The sequence below is a fragment of the Anoplopoma fimbria genome, chromosome 13 (genome assembly GCF_027596085.1).
Source record: "Anoplopoma fimbria isolate UVic2021 breed Golden Eagle Sablefish chromosome 13, Afim_UVic_2022, whole genome shotgun sequence".
Classification (NCBI taxonomy): Eukaryota; Metazoa; Chordata; class Actinopteri; order Perciformes; family Anoplopomatidae; genus Anoplopoma; species Anoplopoma fimbria.
This window is the reverse complement of record NC_072461.1, coordinates 21688931-21709001: the sequence shown is the minus strand read 5'-3', so window position 1 is coordinate 21709001 and position 20071 is coordinate 21688931. Positions and strand designations below refer to the sequence as shown.

Genomic DNA, 20071 nt, shown 5'->3' with positions numbered 1-20071 from the left:
TGTATGTGTATCTGATTGTAAAAAGAGAGCGCACACAACATAATTAAACATTAAATAGATTGGATGTGTGATAGCAACATGCAGGAACAGCTGTACTGAGAGGCAGCAGAAGGCCAGACAAAAATGAATTACAGGTCATGCATGCATGTGTGTACGTTGTTTATTGCATTATATGTGGCATTAATAAAGCAATGAAAGTCAGTAAAGGTGTGCATGTGTGCAAATCAGATGTTCAGCACGTTACTGCTCCAATTCCATTTTCACGGCCGGGTTCACACATTAATTGAGGTTGTTTCAAGTCGAGTTATCTTGCTGCATTGACATAAAATTGGTTTATGCATATGAAATTTTCAATTTCGGCAGTATATGCAGATGTATCTCAAGATATCGATTGCAAACCCTTTAATAAAGTGAAGCAAAACCAAAGCAAAAGAATACTTAACACATGATAGCACACAAGAAGTACCAGACGAACACACACACATATATATATATATATATATATATATATATATATATATATATTTATAAAGATCACTGTCTGGATCTTAACTTTATCTGAAACATCTTTTATTTTCTCCTTTGATCTATTTTTCCTGTCCAACCTGTACAAAGTGCTTCTGTATGAGTGTGTGTGTGCTCACTGTGTGTGTGTGTGTGTGTGTGTGTGTGTGTGTGTGTGTGTGTGTGTGTGTGTGTGTGTGTGTGTGTGTGTGTGTGTGTGTGTGTGTGTGTATCAGGGCTCAGCTGGGAAGGAAAATTGGTTGAAGGCACTTAGCTGCAATTTACTACAGACCCATTAAACACATCAAGTGTATGGCACTTTCTTGTGTGTGTGTGTGTGTGTGTGTGTGTGTGTGTGTGTGTGTGTGTGTGTGTGTGTGTGTGTGTGTGTGTGTGTGTGTGTGTGTGTGTGTGTGTGTGTGTGTGTGTGTGTGTGTGTGTATGTGCCTGTATGTGTAATGTGGCCCTGGACAATATTTTAGATTTAACTGCCTTAATGTACTGCACATGCTGACTACAAGAGGTCCAAGTATTCGTATACACACACTTAGCACACTTGGATAATGATAATAGCATGCAAGCGTTTTCAATTAACTTGTTTTATAAACAGGAAAATAGGGGCAGTGACATCAGCTGAACACTTTATAATCCACAAAACAGTATTAAATCATTCAAAAATTAATTTATTTTAAACAAGTCATTACTGTTACAGCTGTCTGGTTAGTCTTCATGGTTGCCTTAGTTAATGCTTTTTTGATTGAATTGTTATAATTTAAGCTGTTTTGCTATTCATAAATCAGCACGGACCAAAAGAAAAGACTTTGTGTTGCTAGACAAGTTGAACACCATTTTCTGAAGAGCATGGGGAACTTCACTATTTACTAAACCATACTATAATATATTTACTACACAGCCCCGTTCCCCTACACAGCTAAAACGCAGTAACTGCTTCAGAGCAAAACAGTTACGAACTGATACGTGAAATGTTAATGTGTAATCTGTTACTGAAACAATTTAAGGTTAGGTTTCGGCAAGAAAGCCACTTAGTTTGTTTAAGAAAAACAAGTTGGGCCTAAAATAAGTATGTTAACTAGGTATAAAACGTAAACACCTCATGAATATAACTTCAACATAACTCAACAATACTTTGGGACAAGAACAACTGCCATGAACACAGGTTACCTTGTTAAAAGTCCTGTGTTTGTAATAGTGTTCACCTGTCGGGGCGGTGTATGAGCGCAGTGCTGGCCCTGGGCTAACCAGTAAGGGAACGCTAACATGCACCGACATGCACTTAATGGCTTCTGCACAGGTAGAATCTTTACATACCAAATACTTATTTGATGCCACATTAATGCAATGAATATCATATAGAGAACCTCTTAAATTGTAGTGCGGGAGGTTCTCTACAACCTCCCGCTCTTGTAACTTTTGCTGCTGGCTGTTGTCAAAGTGGCATGGAGTAATGCCTACAACCATCCATCCATCCATCTTCCGTTACCGCTTATCCAGTTAAGGGTCGCGGGGGTGCTGGAGCCAATCCCAGCTGTCAATGGGCGAAGGCAGGGTACACCCTGGACAGGTCGCCAGCCTATCACAGGGCTGACATATAGAGACAGACAACCACTCACGCTCACATTCACACCTACGGGCAATTTCAGAGTCATCAATTAACCTAACCTGCATGTCTTTGGACTGTGGGAGGAAGCCGGAGAACCCTGGAGAGAACCCACGCTGACACGGGGAGAACATGCAAACTCCACACAGAAGGTTGTCTGGCCCGGGAATTGAACCCGGGTCCCTCTTGCTGTGAGGCGACAGAGCTAACCACTACACCATGCAGCCCTGCCTACAACGAACTGTTTTACAAAGGTTGGTTCTGCTTCTTTCCTAATTCGTCTCTCTCTCTCTCTTCCTGGAGAGAGTCTCAAAGAGAAGCTCTAGAAATAGCTTGTGTTTGCATTTGGTCTTGTTGAAGTAAATGAACCTCGACTTGGCTGATATTGTGATTCAGCAGAGCGGCTGCCCGTCGCCACATAAGTCAATACTGTTCACTAGAGACTCTCATTCTAATGTGCAAACTGTTGCATCAACAATACCACATCAGTTCCTTACGTCTATGAGCACAGACAGTCGGCAGATGCTAATATCACTTTGTAGGTGTTTCTGATTGGTTTTAATGAAAGTATATATATTAAATGTGATCTGATGCAGCACATTTAATACACCACTCTCTAAAACAGCCAGTGATACCAGTTGGTATTGAATTGATTGAATGTCAGTCAACTACAACACCAAACACAAATTGATGCCATGGTAACTGTTATATCCAATATATTTATTGTTTTTGGTATTGCAATCAACTATGACAGTTGTGTCTCATTTTCTTATTTGACTGTTTGACAGTATAACTATTCTGTTGAAATGTTTAACAATGGTTCCCAGTGTAAATGGATGAGAAGTCAGGCAGGGACTCAAAATAACAGCTTAGGCCAAATCTGGCATGTGGGACCTTTTTTTCTTAGAACTGGAGACTGTCACAGGTTGTCATTTGTGTTTTGATTGGTTGCCAAACCTCAAAATAGCGAATATTAGAAACACCAGAGGAGGAGAAGAAATATGGACGCATAAGGTTGGTGTGCTGCATATGAATGTAGGCACACATTTGTCTTGAGACTGTAATGAGCAATGATAACGCTGAAGTATTCTGGTGTAGTTTAGCTTAGTTGTCTGCGTCTTTGTCAACCCTAAATGAACAGAAATGAACACAGAGCTTGACATTCGCGCTCAGTCACTGCTTTATCGCAGATTAAAGACCAAACTGGAAACCTTTACACCATCTGGTTAGTTTTTCATCATGGTGTCCTCTGCATCGTCTCCCTCTCCTCGCTCTTTAACCTCAGACAGAAAGAAAACTGGAGAAAAGGTCTGGGACTGTCTCTGTTGAGGACTATGGGCGGCAGTAGCTCAGTGATTAGGGACTTGGATTGGGGAAGTCCAACGCGGACAGTGTCCAACATAACTCCACAACGATAATGCATGTCTATATAGTAGGTGTGTGCATGTGGGTGTGTGCTTGTATAACATTTATTTTAGTGAGTTGAACTCAGTAAATGTAAGCTATAACTGACTTTTTCCCAGGACGTCTTTCTTTTAGTGTATTCAGCCATTGACTGTAAAAAAAAAAATATTCTCTGATTTCCTGCTGTGGATGTTCAGCTGTCTGCTGGTTCGGTTTGTTCACCTGATTCAAACCTGCCATGCTTGTTGCCCACTGTAGCCTTTAGGATCTACCAGTAAGGAGCCTTTGAAGCTGCCTAGTAAGTCTGTTAAATCTCTTTTTGGGTCCACACCTTCTCTACCAAAACTGTCTCAGTCTTAGTGGTTGTGGGGGAACTTTCACAAAATACACATACAGCTTTCTGCTGCAGAGTGAACACAGCAAGTTAAAAAGACAAAGTTGCAATGTGAAGAGAGACGTGTAAAGATCATTCAGAGAAGAAGAATGGGGGTTTGAATTTTCGAAAAGGAAGTGAGCGAAAGGAATGGAGATGATGGAATGAAGAGAGAATAAAGAACAGAGGAAAGGGAGACAGGAGAAGAAGAGGGGGGGGGTGTGAAAACTGGAAAAGAAGGATCATGAGGTCTAAATACTGAAGAGGAGGAGGAGGATGGGAGGTGGGAGGGAGAGGGAGACAGATGAGGGAGGTGACAGCTGGGCGAGCTGCCTGGACAAGATAGAGGTTTTGGACTGTGTGTGTGTGTGTGTGTGTGTGTGTGTGTGTGTGTGTGTGTGTGTGTGTGTGTGTGTGTGTGTGTGTGTGTGTGTGTGTGTGTGTGTGTGTGTGTGTGTGTGTGTATGATATGTCAGGGATAAATGGCTATTATCACTATGACAATGTTAATTACAGCCAGACTATTAGGCCTGAGGAGTGCCGGCTCATTTATTTGGCTGCAACACAGTTGTGTGTGTGTGTGTGTGCCCATGCTGTTTTTTTTGTTTTTTTATTATACTTGTGAGTGCATAAGTGTGTGTATGTGACTGTGTGTGTGTATGTATGTGTTTGTGTGTGATAGCATCAACTCTATTTGTTAGACAGAGTAATTACTTCAGGCTTTGGCCAAACGCTGAAATGTTTCTTGTGATCTATAAGACTTCAGGCTAATCATTTCTAACGGAGCTCGAGCCAAATTTCCTCTCTTTCATCGGGAGAGTTATTTTAAGACTTTCATAACCCGTGTTTTCTCCCTATGGAATCAAAGATTATTAGCGCAACCGTTGGCATGAGTGTTTTTCCCACATTTCCTTGGGAAAATATTGATTGAGCCTGTGTGCGCCTTCATCAACACTCACATCCTTTAATTACCTCGTATGCAGTGTAAGATAATGTAAAGTGACATAAACAGAGTATTAGTTGCTCCCGAAGGCTTGCCATCGGTGTGGACTGGATGATGAATGTTAGTTAGAGTCTGATGGTGGCACCTTGCATGGTAGCCTGTCATCAGTGTGTGAATGGGTGAATGATATGTAATACACTACTGATTGTAAGTCGCTTTGGATAAAAGCGTCTGCTAAATGACTGTAATGTAATGTAATGTAATGTATTATATAAGTATATTATATGTGGGATACAGAAAGGGTAGAACAGATGTAACTTGTGTGATTGAATTCTGAAAAAAACTCACAGTTTGTATTTGTATATCACCTTGTTATATTCTGTATATTTGTTTCTTGATTTGTCAACATGTTAATAAACTAAAATAAATAAAAAAATATTTTTTGGACATTTTTAAGAAAGAGAAATTTATAAAGAGAGGAAAAAATTATTTTATTTAGAGTTATTAAAAATATCTGGCTACACAAAAAGTCTAAAAAGAAAGAAGATAGTTTTGTGAACATATTGCATATTAAAGTTGTGACCTTGAAAATGAACTGTTATGAACAGTTTAGTTTGTAAAAGTGTGTTATGGACAAAAAAAAAAACAGCCAGGTACAATGTCACAGGATCTTGCTGCCATTGAGAGGTTGCCAGGCAACAACATAACATTGAAATACATTTTGGACTTTCTTTTTGGTTTTGTTTATTTTTCTTTGTTCTGTTTTATCTGTTGTATCTTCTCTTATGCATATCAAATAATATATACATATGTATCAATGAATTACTGTCATTTTATAATTAATTTTTAGAAATGTGTTTCTGGAAATCTAATTAGCTCTGAGCCAATTTAACTCATCAGCTTAGCAATGTGGAACTGCTGATGATGGAAAAATTATTTGTGAAACAATTTAATTGTATTAATTTATTATTTAATTAGTTGAAGTTGGCTTGTTCTTGAAAGCCTGTGACTGTGAAATCAATAAGTCTCCTATACTGATTTGTTTGACTGCAAATATTATGTTTAAACCTATTTATTTTTCACATTATCACCATTGTGTTGTGTGTGAACACATTTTACACTCCTGTACAACATCTCACTGCAATGCCAGCACTTCATAATAATCTTTGCTTCTTACGTCAGCGTGTATTTGGCATAATTGCGTGAACTAGGCACAGCATCTAATACGTGTAGGAGTACAGCACTGATGAGAGCTGAGAGCAGGCGTGGAGGGCGTTTTTGAAGGTACTGTTGATCCGTGTGTGACTAATTCAACCACACACTGTGCGATGAAACATGTCCAATTGATACCGTCAAGGCAATAAACTGCCAGCTGGTGGGTGGACAAAAGTGTGAGACTTTGATTATATCAGGTACCTGTGAATGTGTGCAGTCGGCTGAATTTGAGGCAGAATATTTTTAAAAAAGTGCATTGATGCTTTGGTTACCTCCCTCATTGCTATTGTATAAAGGATGGTTGAATAGCACATTGGCTACTGAAAACAACCATTGCATTGACTTTGTTTCCTGGGTGAAAGTCTGTGTTTGTTAGTCCAAACCATCCAGTCTGACCTCCTTCCTTAGTGGACTAAGTTGCTCTGATCGTTTAAAGTGGCCCTATTATGCTTTTCCACTTTTTCCCTCTTCTTTAGTGTGTTAAATATATATTTTGTACATGTAAAAGGTCCGTAGAGTGTAAAACCTGAAGTCCACGCCTAAAAGGAGTTACCCTCCCCCTCAGAAGCTCCTGAAACGGCTCCATTGAATTCTCTCCTTCACTTCTGTAACTTTATGAGGTCATAACGTTACGGAAGTGAAGTAAAACACTCCGGCTAGTTTGTCCCTCAAACAACAAAAGAGAGAAACGGAGCTGAAGCTCCAGAGGAAGAGTTTTTTGAAATGTGAAACGTTGACCAATCACAACAGAGCGGGCTAGCTGACCAATCAGCGCAGACTTTGCTTTCTGGAGGGAGGAGCAAGTGCTACAACGGCGCGAGAGAGGGTGAGAAGAAATGCTGCAGGACAGCCAGGATGAGAAAAACAAGGCGGATTATGAGCATTAACGCATGTAAACATGTTGTAACTGTAACTTGAGATAAAAATATGCACCCGGAAAACAGCATAATAGGGCCTGTTAAATACTGACACGGAGGGGTTTACAGTGGGGTTGGGACTTTGAGTCTGTGTGGCATAGCAGTAACAGAAAGGCGAACTCCTACGCTAATTTTAAAACCAACCTGTCTATGTAAACCAGTTGAATGGCTGCTATGTTGAACACACTGTAGATCAAATCATGTCCGTTAGTCAAGAGGAAAGATTTCCACTGACTCTCCGTATCTTAAACCTCAGCCAATGTCTAACTGTCCCTCGCTGTCCCACCTGTCTGTCTGTCTGTCTACCTCAACACTAATTGCAGCTGCTAATGAGATGCTAACCAGCTTATGGGGGTACCTGGGAGTCAATCACCCTGCTGCTGGGGCAATTAAACACACTCCTAACCTACTTTTTTTTTCTGTCCCACTGCCAGCGTGGAAAACCAAGGTTGAATCCACGGGCTGAGGCTTTCTGCACACGATACCCACAATGCTTGTGTGCCCATTAGGAACACACTAATACACACACAGGTGCTAATGGGGTCAAAAGGATAAGTCTTCTTGGGGACAGCGTTTAGGTTTGCCAGTGGTAATTATGCAAAGAGCTTATTAGAGCAGGTATAATTAGCCAGAGAGACTGGTGTTGTTTTAAGCCGTATCCTGAAACACAGACTAACCAGGAAAAATTATAAAATATTGTTTGTGAACACCTTTATTGTATTTTTATGTGTAAATGTGTATGTAAAATTATATGTTTATGTATATGTATGTTTATATTTATATTTATATGTAGATATGTATGATTTTAATGAATATGTATCCTTGCATTTCTGTGAGGGACTTTTTGCTTGGGAATGAGAATGTGTATTTGTGGGTTTTTGATATTGAATAATGAGACCAACATGTGGCTCATAATAATAATTTCAAATGCTTGATTGTGTTTTCTAGAACACGAGTGCAATTACTTACTTTTTTTGTCACCATGTCAACATAATTAGATCTAATCTACGCAAATGTCAAGCGATGTGACTTTGAAAAAACAAAGTTTGCGTGCAAAATTTATAATGACATAATTATAAGCAGAACTTTTTAAGAAAAATAAATAATAAAAAAAAAACATTTGCTTATATTTATGTGCTTAAGCTAGAACTTTATTTAAACATACTCCAGCTGCGTAACCATAAACAGATAGTTAGAAGTAGATCCATATTCGTCACAGCAGAGCTGCTAATTGATATTATAGATGTGTTGTCACACAAAGACTTAAAAATGAATAAATTAAAGAGTTTTGTCTTTTATTATTTTGTGTTATTGAGACTCTTTGACTCTAATATATTATTCTAAACTTCAAAAAAATCCTATTTGTACCACTGTGGCACTAAAGCCAAGTAGAAACGGATAAGAGCATCAGCTAAATATATGCAATACAAAATGTTGTTGTCTTGAAAAGCAGCTGACATTTTGCTTTCCTCTTGACAAATTTCTGAAACGCAAAAAAATGCAAATGAAAACTGTAGGAGAAGGGCGAGAGGGGCAGAAATGTATGGACCAAGATAGAGAAAGAAAGAGAAAATGAATGGAGGGGGGGATTTGTACAATGAGAGAGTCGTTTTGGGAAGTCAGATTGAGAGAGGGAGAGACGAGGAGATAAAACAGGAGGGAGGAGCGATGAAGACATTTGGTAGATATGAAGGCTAACAGCCCTTCCACCACACACACACACACACACACACACACACACACACACACACACACACACACACACACACACACACACACACACACACACACACACACACACACACACACACTGCTGCAAAGATCCCAGGGAGAATTGGACTTTCAATTTCCAGACCTCTAATTGCATTAGAACTGCCCTCTCGTCTCTCTCTCTCTCTCTCTCTCTCTCTCTCTATTCCTCTTTCTCTTTCTCCGTCTCTCGCTCTTTTCTTTTTTCCTCTGTGCTGCCCAGGACTTCCGAGGGACTATTACATGGTGCTCCACACTTCCACTGGGCCCGTTTCTTTCTCTCTCCCCCCAACACGCTCCCTCTCTCTCCCTTCTACCATTGTAAGCTTGTCTAATTTCCTCTCTCTCTCTCTCTCTCTCTCTCTTGTGCCATCTCTTTCTCTGGCCTCTCTTGATTTCTCCATCCTTCTCTCTCTTTGTCTCCCTTATTTCACTTCTATCAATTAGTCAGACCCCTCCCTTTTTTTCCTGTCTATTCACTGTCCTGCTTTACAATTCAACCCCTCCCTTGTCACTCTCTTTTTCCCCCCAAGTCACATTTTTGTTCCTCCTCATTCACTTGCTAAGCCACCTCATCAGTCTGTCTGTTGGGTTCCGCCCACTTCTCTTACTTCAGCTAACTCAGCTTATTTCATGGGAAGAAGATCTTAAGTGTGCAAACTATATCTACCTTACCATCTGTATCCTTCCCGCTCTGTGTTTTCCTGACTTTTTGTCGGTTTTTGTGTCTCGATGAACACTCACTTTCATGAGTTTATTCATTTTAGCAATAGCAGTCGACAAAATCTTTAAATGTTTATAGTTAAAAGGTTGCCAGTTTTAACTCCGCCCTGGTGACAAGACTTTGCTCTGCCGTTTGGATTGTTGCTGATGTATACTCGAGCACATCAGCTGCTTTAGTGGCCCATGAGGACATTATGGCTGGACTAAGCAGCTCCCTAGTGGGATTAGATTTAACTGAGCATGAAGGAGGCTGTTTTTAGCTTCTGATGTGGTTCAGGAAAAAAAAGCAAAAGTCAAATCAGCGAATCTTATACGAAAAATTTGAGTTTTTTGTGTCCTCCTCTATTACTAATTTGCCTCAGTTTAACTCTCCTCACTATCTGGAGATCATGTTGCAGACCTCCTAAATTTCAGTGGGTTTCATGTGTTTTTAGTTTCCAACCACAAACTGCAGTGGTTGATTCCATTTTTTAGCTTCTAGTCTCTCTCTCTCTTAAAAAACGAAGTGTTTGGGTGGATTAAAAAACAGAAAACATTGCTCTTTGGCCCATGGTGACTCATCCCTCACCTACACTGTGTTTGGTCACATAATATGAGGGAATAGCACATTATTTACTAGGGAGTACTTGTAATTGGCGGTATTTTTACTGAGATCATGGAAATCATCAAGGAAAACAAACAGTAGTAGTGCAATATTGTAATTGTTTGACTGATGCTAGCATTCATATATTCATCTTTTCTTTGACTGTTCCACCATCACCAGTTTCTTCTTTGCAAAGTTTTTTGGGGGAAGTTGGAAATGCAGTTTTCGTGAACATTCTGTTCAGATCTTATTCTTATGGCTGCAAAGTATGGAGATGTTTTGCATCGCCGAAAAACAATAAGAGACATGCATTTGCATTTATCAGGCGGATGTTTGAGGAGGAGCAAATCTTCCTCTCAACACACTTTGCCCAGAGCCATGTGCCTTTATCATTCACTTTTCATGCATCTCAGAAAGTAAGAGCAGTGCCTTCCTCTAGCCTTTTGTCATTTTATTACTGTACCACCACACTTTTATTTCTAGTTTAAAACATTGCTCCCTCTCTCTTCTAACCCTTTCTTTTTTTCCTATTCTTGTTGACTGATTGGGGCGAGCTCGAGCCGCTCGCTATGGAAATGAACCTGGAGCCCAGGACACGCGAGTTCTCAGTGACCCAAATGCATACACACTCACGCATACATTGAATATGTCATGTGTGTTGATTAATTGGGTGGTTGTAGGCTAGTAAAAAGAAAATACTAAAACTGAGTTAGGGGGTAAGGGTGAAGTAAAACAAGACTTGCTAGCTTCTTTAAAAAGTGGATATCTTAGAGTGGTGAATAAAACAGCAGTACTGGAGGTTAATAGCCAGAATAACAGGATTGAACTAGTTAAAATATCTGACAGAAGAACCCCCTAAAAAAAGTCAGGAATTGCTTTTAATGAATAACGTGAAAAACAACAGAAATAATCTACCATGATTTAATAACAGCCTTGAAAATAAAATCTCTCAGGTTAAAGATTGACTTTCCTGCTTCCTCCTCTCACCTCCTGATTATAATTTGTAATTGTATGAGGCACCAGTGGAAACCTCTGCGGTATTTGTTTTTTTGTTGAAACAAAATGAAAGGCGACTATACAGAGGAGTGTGTGAGTTAAATCAAACAGAGAACCTGGGAAGTGTGTTGGTAATATTGATTCCACAGTGTGTTGCTTAATGTCAGTGTAAATTAGCAAGCACAAGCATTTAGACCATTGCTGACACACACACCTACACACCTACACAAACACACACACACCTACACACCACACACACACACACACACACACACACACACACACACACACACACACACACACACACACACACACACACACACACACACAGAGAAAAACTGGGGGAATTGAGAAAACAATAGCTTCAGACATTAAGATAAAGAAAAAAAACTGGAGGGTGAGAAAATGAAAAAAGGCTATTTTCTAATAGACACACAGACTGTGAAAATGGTAAATCTATAATTGAGTTTGAAAAGTCTGTGTGTGCGTGTGTGTGTGTGTGTGTGTGTGTGTGTGTGTGTGTGTGTGTGTGTGTGTGTGTGTGTGTGTGTGTGTGTGTGTGTGTCTACTTTCATCAACAAATTATTGACTACTCAGTTTCCTCTTCCTACTAACTGAGTTCCTTTAAGAGAGAACCAATCAGAAGAGGTAAATTAAGAAGCCACTTAGCATAACTGCTCCACTAAGAGGGCTGCACACGCACACACACACACACACACACACACACACACACACACACACACACACACACACACACACACACACACACACACACACACACACACACACACACACACACACACACACAAATAGGAGCAAACAGACTGTAACGTAAAGGCAACGTTTCAACCAAAATTAGATGGAATAAGCAAGAAAACATGTTGTCTTATTTTCATCCCTCCTTCCTTTGTCAATCAATCAATCAATCAATCAATCAATCAATCAATCAATCAATCAATCAATCAATCAATCAATCAATCAATCACTGCCGCTAACATGTGAAAGATAAGTACATTTTCATGTAACATATTCAAATCATGCTGATTTCAAAGAAAGGAGTATACATTTTCCAGTCTCTCTCTTCCTCACTCTGAGAGGTTGTGAAACACCCTCATTCCAGGCGGAGGTATGTAATGGCGCTTGTAGAGAACATAAAACAACATTATTACGGATCCAATTTATCAGCCGCTAAAATACCTCTGAGAGAAATGGAAGTACAGCAGGTCCATTTCTGACCTCCCTTTTCATTCTGTTTGTACCTTGTCTGACATGACGGGTTGTTTTGTCCCTCTTTCTCCGTCCATTTGTCTCCATTATTTCCTCTCATGTTTTCTCATTAGTTATATCACAGAGACGGGCCTCTAGTAAACCAGGTAAAGTCAAAGATTCATGGACGGAAGTAAGGGCTGGACTTTGCAATTTCACTAATAATAACCACATAAACACAAAACTTTGACCCATTAGGATTCTGATTACATATAGCATGCACTGGGACGCGTTAAGCAAAGATGCAGCACAAACTCATCGACTATGACCACACATTGATAACAACCCCTATGATTTTTACATAGTGTACTGTGCATACTGTTCATGGTGTTTATTGAGATCAGCCCTGATATTTGCTTAGTAACTTGTGTTGAGAGACTATACATTTTCTGTACATGCCAGGGTCACACAATATACCTATTGAATACTTTAATACTACTACTATCACCATTATTTTTACCACCATTGATATTATCAGTATTATGCCAAACAAATCTCAAGACTTGCCAAATCTAAATACCACAACGGGAAAAATACTGAACCTGGAACGGTTGCCTTACAGTACTAGTTTTTGGATTTTTTGGGGGAAAAACATTAACCTTTACTTTCTTACAACATAATAAGATAACATGTGGACATGTATTCATCTGCTGCCTGGTGCCCAAACAAGTGAAACTTTTTTTAGTATTCTTTTTTTAGAAATGCAGTTTCTGTCTCTGCCACTTTACAGTATAAGCCTCCATTAAGCTATGCAAATAGCAAACTGAGCCAATGGAAATTTGTTTTTGTCATATCCCATCTAGTGATATGTTGACATAATCTGTGGGCTCTTTCAGACAGACTGTGTGATATCCCCAGTCAATGGGAATACAGTCGGAAGCTACAATTCACTGACTGCACAATACAGTTCGGGCAGTACAAAGCAGTTGCATTAAAAACCAACAGTGGAATTGTCAGAGCTGTCTATTGTTTGAAGCAGAGTGTGGTGATTTAACCGCCTCTTAACTATGAATGTTGTGTACCTAAACTGTTTTTAGCCTTGGCTTAAAAAAAATGAATCAAGTTTATGGCCTTTCTCCCTCCTCGAAAGTTTTCCGAATCAAACTTGAGGAACGTTTCTCACCAAGCCACCATATTTGAAAGGCATCAATTCTGTTCAATGACTGGCTGCCACTGTGGGTTGCCTTTCAAAAGGATAGACTGCGAGTCCACTTTTCAGAGTGTGGAATTCACATATTCACTTCTCCAACAGTTTGCACCGCTCCTGCTCCACCCTACTGTTCCCTTCAAGCAATATGTATATAAAAGAATCCACACTTTGCTGCAGAGAGGGGGTTGTGAATTACTGTGATGTATGGTTTGTTTGAGGGAGCAGTGACAAGAATGTCACAGCATAGGAAATCTGGTAAAATGCAATAAGGTTTTTCTTTTTTTTTTTTTTCTTATTTAGAGCTAAAAAACTGTCGTAATATTTATTTTTTTATAATTTTTGTTTGACTACTCACAGAAATAATGCACATTCTTACTTGATTAGAAAAGCTGCTGTCATTGAGTGGACTAATAGCGACAGCTTTCAAATGGTATTGACTTCAAATGAGAGGTGGCAGAGACGATGCACATAGAGCTGATAAATGAATCGTTTTATTAAAATTTTCTGTCTCTCAAATCTCACTTTAAGCCGTGTCTATCTGTTCAACTCTGTTTCCATCGCTCTCTGGCTCTCTTTTTCTCCCCCCCCTCCCACTCTCCCCGACTCATTCTCCTCTCCTCACCTCCCCACTCCTCTCTAAAAGATGAAACCAATTTTTCAGCCCCCGCAGGAGACAAATTACTCCTAATAATCCCTCGTTTCCTGAAGAGGGCCTCTTTCTTTCCCACTCAGCCAAGAGACCAGAACCTTAATGGATATGCGGAATTAGGAGGAAAATGTCGGAGAGGGCTTGGTAATGACAGGCAGTGTTCTGCTTTTCATTATTGCCTTGTAAAGAGAGAACTCACTGCATTACCACATCAGTACTGTTGATCAGCTGACTTTTGATTTGGGAGATGGTAGAAGATTGCAGAGGTGGAGTTGAATCACCCAGACATATCAGATGGAGAAATAATGTTTCTAGCCGGTGCTGAGTGCTCCTGATGCAGTTATGTGTGATGTTTTGTTTCTCTGGTTGTTTAAATATGTATCAGCTGTAGATCCCCACATTTTGCCACATGGTTGTACTTTGGTGATACTATACTTTTGTTCCATCCCTCAGATGTGGAATTGTTTAGGAAGGAGGATGCATGACTCCGTGAAAGCTTTCACATCCACATCCGGCTCCCTTTGAAGATTCTAGCTCATAATTTGAATCCTTCTGCCTCCAACCCGCCGAAGACCCCAAAAAAACGTTGCAGCTTTCTACCTGTGACCTATCACAGAGACCCCTCTCTGTGACAGAAACTTCAAACAACCAACCAGCAATCAACACCTGCTCAACACTTTTGGTAAACAAATCAGGCGGCCCAGATGACTTGTGATAGCAGCCATTTTGATGCTTTTATCCAAAGGAGAGGGGCAATGAAGAGATGCAGGGAGTGAAAACTAAACTTGGTGAGTTGGTGTATGTATAAAAAGTATGTGTATTTGTTTGTGTGTGTCCTGTGTTAAAGTTAACTTATAAACTAACTTATCTTAACCAAAACCATGAACTTTTGTTTCACTTTATGTGGATTTGTTTCACTTCACAACGTCATTTACCTATGACAGTGTAGGTGTTGGTGCAGTTTGCCCTGTCTGAAGCATTAGAATGGTCGTGAGAACAACTGATAACAGCTGTTTAATGGGCTGATGACGCTCAAATGGTTAAATACAGATGCTTGTATGACAGACGGTAGTGGGCGCTAAATGATTTGATATGAAAATATTGAATAATGCCAGGGCCTTCAGAGTTACCGGATCTCAACCCAACCTAAGACTTATGATGGGAGATTTTCGACGCATAGGACGCCGCTCTCCACCTCCATCATCAAAAAACAGCAGTAACTGTTGGAAGAAAATTGTTAATCACTCCAGTAGAGTTCCAGAGAACTGTGGTTACCTAGTATTGCATAGACAGAACTATCTGGGTTGTTGCAAGCTAGCATCCTCTATAAACACTATGCTTCTTGCATCAGATAGCTGTTTTTTTTTTTGTTTTACCATGTATAGTGCACTATCCTTACTAAATAAACCGTAAATAAATTAAGTCTACAGAATAAAGATCTACACAGCGCTGTGCCAGCTCTTAATAAAAGTCTGGAACAACATATTAGCAATCTTGTGCAGGAAACAGTCTGGCTTCTTTGTATTTATTTTAAACCAATCGCAATCATCTTGGGCAGCGTTAAGCACAGGATGCAGCGATGGTGCAACTGCAAAATAGAGAGTGGAAGCGGAGGAGAATGCCAATGCCAATATGCGGCCAAATTATACCGACAGACACAGTCACAGTGATTCAGACAAGTGGTAACCAAACACTTTAAAAAGCCACTTCATGTCTATTTTTTTCTTCACTTTATCAGCTTTTCTTTTTTAAATCCAGAAAGGGATTTTGATTCTCAATTGTGTGTTGTACAAATATAATCATATAAAAGGAGAAATAATTAAAGGTTATTACAAGGGCCTTTTTGTCAAGCTAGTGGTAATTAATGACATAGACAAACACGTTTTAAACGGATGCCTGCAACGCTCAATTTAAACACTTCAACAAAACTTCACAACAATCAACTTAAATCCACGATTTTGAATAAATAAATACGTTTTAATGCTTCTGTTTTAAAGTTTACAGGGGGGTGAGATGTAGCATTACTCATCATTACTCATCCCCAGAGCTCCATTCACACTGTCCCAACAGCACTGCCTTTTGAAATGATGGTTTCAAGCTTGCTTTTTGCAGTGTGTGTGAAAGAGACAGGGGTTGCAAAAGCCCTGAACAAAATTGGGTTTTCTCACTAGGGCTTTGCTGTTTGAAGGAGGGCTATCAGGCCAGATTAGCTCTACCTCAGTGGTAATGGAACTGGGAGTATTTTGAAAAGCATCCCCCTCCTCCTCACTTTTTAGCCTGAGGTTCTTGGTTGCTGTAGCAAGAGCGGCAATGTCTGTTTTGGGATGTGTCTTTGAATGTAAGAAGTAATGGTGGTGATGGTGAGAAATGTTACAGATGGAAGACCTGACTTTTAATGCAATCTTTTCCTTCACCTGACCCTGTCTGATAAAAAGAAAGTAAAACTCCAGAGTAATCATTTTTATGTAGAGGTTTCCTCTCTTTCTCCGACAGGAAGCTTTGAATTCAACTCAGTTTAGACTTTGTGATGGCAATAATACACACAGCAAAATATACAATACTAAACACATTTCATAAAAGTCTATTTGCAATTAACTGCTTTATTTATACCTGTCAAGATTATTTCGATTTTAAATCTTTACGATTGTGCTTGTGAAAATAATTTGCTAGCAAGGACAAATAATGGGAAATGAATAGATTGGAATGGAAGAAAATGAAAAAGAATCAAAAAGTGTATTGATGCTTTTATTTTTATTATGGATTTGCCCATTATTTGTTGGTCACAGCTTGCCTCGCAAACCTGTTTGAGTTGCATTAGTGAGTTGTAATTGGTAAACAATTACTTCACATTATTTCCTCCACCGTCCAATCAAGTATTTAAACCATAATTTAACACTAAACTGTTTTTTATTACTTTTATTGTGAACTAAACATCTTTTGTCAACAATTTGAGTCAATGCGTCTTAAAGTAACACCAAAGTGTAGTCTCAAATATGGTACAATTAAGTTCCGGGTCTATATGGAAAGCAGCCTTTAAAGACCTAAAGAGGATAAATATGCTTGAGTCTCACCAGGAATGACACCTGCCAGCATGACGCACACACCGGGGGGGAAGCATGAGAGCGTGAATGTGGGTGTGTAGGACTGTACCTGCGTGGTTGTGTGTCGATATTTGCGAGGCTGCTTGTCATTTAGAAACCTGTGATGGTGAAACCTGCTGTGTGTGTGTGACCAGGAGGCTTGTAGCAACAGCAGGGAGTAAACAAGTTGACCTTTGGAGCTTTGATCAACCTGAAGGAAAGGGGATGAGCTCAGGGTGTGTCAGCAGGAAGGTTAGGAGGAGGGAAATGAAGGGGAAAAATATATTCCAGCATAAGAAATGCGTGCTGCTGGGTATGTCAATATGTATACTCACAGATTTATCTGTAATTCGACTCAATATCTGTCGTCTATCAGGTCATCTCTTACCTCAGCCAGTGGTACGATTCCCTGTATGTCTGCGTTGCTGATGAAGAGGTGCGAGACTTTCTCTGTTAGCCTGGAAGACGTCTGCATGCCGGTGAGGTACTCGACGTTCCAGTGGAGAGTCTGGGTTGGCACCAGGTTGATCACGTTATCCACCTCAAATTCCAGCTGCATCACCTCGTATGATGGACTTTCCAATCTACAGACACAGACGGAAAGGGGAAGGAAAAAAACATGTAGTTTTTCAGGATATTTAAAATTTTTTTACATTTTCTGTATTTCCTGCAAAGACCTTCTCTGAAGAGCCCAGATGATGAATCGGACCAGCCAGAAAATGGGATAAGTGCCCTGGATAAACATTTCAAAAGGAAATGTGGCAGACAAACATAATGGTAGGTTGTCTACCCAATTGTAAGGTTAGGATTTCTTTTTTGTCAGCATCAAAATATATTGTAATGCAAGTCCAAAGTATTTGAGTAATCAGTGAAAAGATATAAACCCTTTAACAATATTTGGAGCTGAGAAAATAAATCTGTTTACATCCTCCGCCAAGCATCTACCGCTAATTGTGTAGATGTGATTATGATGATAATAAGGGCGATGATGGCGAGGATCTTGGTGATGGCAGTGATAATGATGTGCTCCGGCCTTGAGGATGGCTAAAAAGATAAAAAAGATATCCACTTGTGATAGCTTATTCAACTTAAACATTGTACAACATAAAGGATTGGAGCCATTCAGCTTTATGCTTCCTCTGAAAAGGAAAGTGCATTTATGTGCCTCTCTCTTTATCTTGGTGAGTGTGTGTGATAATATTGTTCTGTTTTCAATGCTAAAGTTCTGTGTTATCAGCACGGCTAGTGGCCTTGCTCAATTTATTTTTCATGCAGACTCATATCTACTTTAGCCTAGCTTAGCTTAGCTTAGCATAAAGACTGAAAACAAGGGACATAGCTAGCCTGGCTCAGTCTAAAAGTATCTGCCTACCATTACACTACATTACATTACATTACAGTCATTTAGCAGACGCTTTTATCCAAAGCGACTTACAGGAAGTGTATTCAACATAGGTATTCAAGAGAACTACTAGTCACCAGAAGTCATAAGTGCATCTCCTTTCTTAAACAAGCATCTAAAAGCATAAACCAGAGCAAAAGTATAGTGCAGAAACAAACTAATACGAAAACAATAATTGCAACAGACTAATACGAATATAATAAGTGCTACAAACTACTACGAATAGGATAAGTGCAGTAAACAAATACGAATTCAATAAGTGCAGCGAACTGATACGAATACAGTAAGTGCAACAAACTAATACGAGTGCAATAAGTGCTACGAGGCTACCAGCACCTCTAAAGCCACTGTGTGAGGGTGAGACTCCAAGAGACATTATCAATCTTAAAATCATGACTAGGACCTATCAGTTATAATCAAAATAATCTGGTAATAACATCTCCAGATAATCACTTTCAGATTCAATTTCAACTTTCTACCTGGCGACTTCAAAGCAGAAAAGGAAATCCTTTCTTCACTCCTACCTCTCTGTTCTGATTTCTACATACCGAAATTTGTCATCTTGACAACTTGGATTCGTGCTGCACATCTTGCCCTCGCAGCTTTGTAGACTGTCATTACCCGCTTTTCCTCTCTGCCTGTCAGACATCCTGATCCTATCTGCTGCTAGGGTGAATCACACAGTGTTTTAACATTTATCCCCACAGAAATTCTTCACATCTCCTTCTTCTAGACCTGAACGAACAAGGTCATAGTTAGGGTCAGGGCTGTGTTTGGGCGTCGGGTTGTGGCCAAATTCACAATGAATCAATGAATGAAAGACACAAAATCAAAGAAAAATACCAACACACTCGATAAAATGTTGAGTTTGTTTTGCTTTTTATCTGTAGCACGCGGAGCAAAGGAAACACAGTAGGTCTTAAATAAAAGCACTATCTGAAATGTGACAGTACCTTTTTCGCGGTCAAGATAGAAGTGAAATATACCCACTTACAGTTCCCCCGTGAGAGCAACACAAATGGGCTCCTGGGTGAGATTTTGGAGATAAACATTCAACACACACCACAGTCGACTGCTTCCCAGTGTCAAGAGAGATGCTTGGAAAATAATTGAGATACCGTTAAGCAATTGAAAATATTGCTGACTGAATGTCAGACCCCATTTTTTTTTATTGCCCCGTCACTGACATTCTGTAACACACACATGTCCAGCGGCTAGTGGAACATGAATTAGAAAGAAAGAAGCAAATTGATTTTTGAGCCAATGTTTTATAGCCGTTTTACACACACACACACACACACACACTCACACACACACACACACACACACACACACACACACACACACACACACACACACTCACACATATAATGGTTAAAGGTCATGACAAAGCCAATTGCTGAGGGTCTGTGATATCTGGTGTGTCTCTGTGTGTGTGTGTGTGTGTGTGTGTGTGTGTGTGTGTGTGTGTGTGTGTGTGTGTGTGTGTGTGTGTGTGT

At 39.8% G+C, this 20071-nt stretch overlaps 1 protein-coding gene across 1 annotated transcript in view; it reads right to left on the bottom strand.

Moving 5' to 3' along the window:
* Positions 1-20071, bottom strand: part of si:dkey-215k6.1 (transmembrane protein 132C) — a 234560-nt gene that overhangs the window by 46018 nt on the left and 168471 nt on the right. The window contains exon 5 of the mRNA XM_054610157.1: positions 17559-17754. Coding sequence (XP_054466132.1) covers positions 17559-17754 — 196 coding nt within the window. The remainder of the gene's footprint in view (positions 1-17558; positions 17755-20071) is intronic.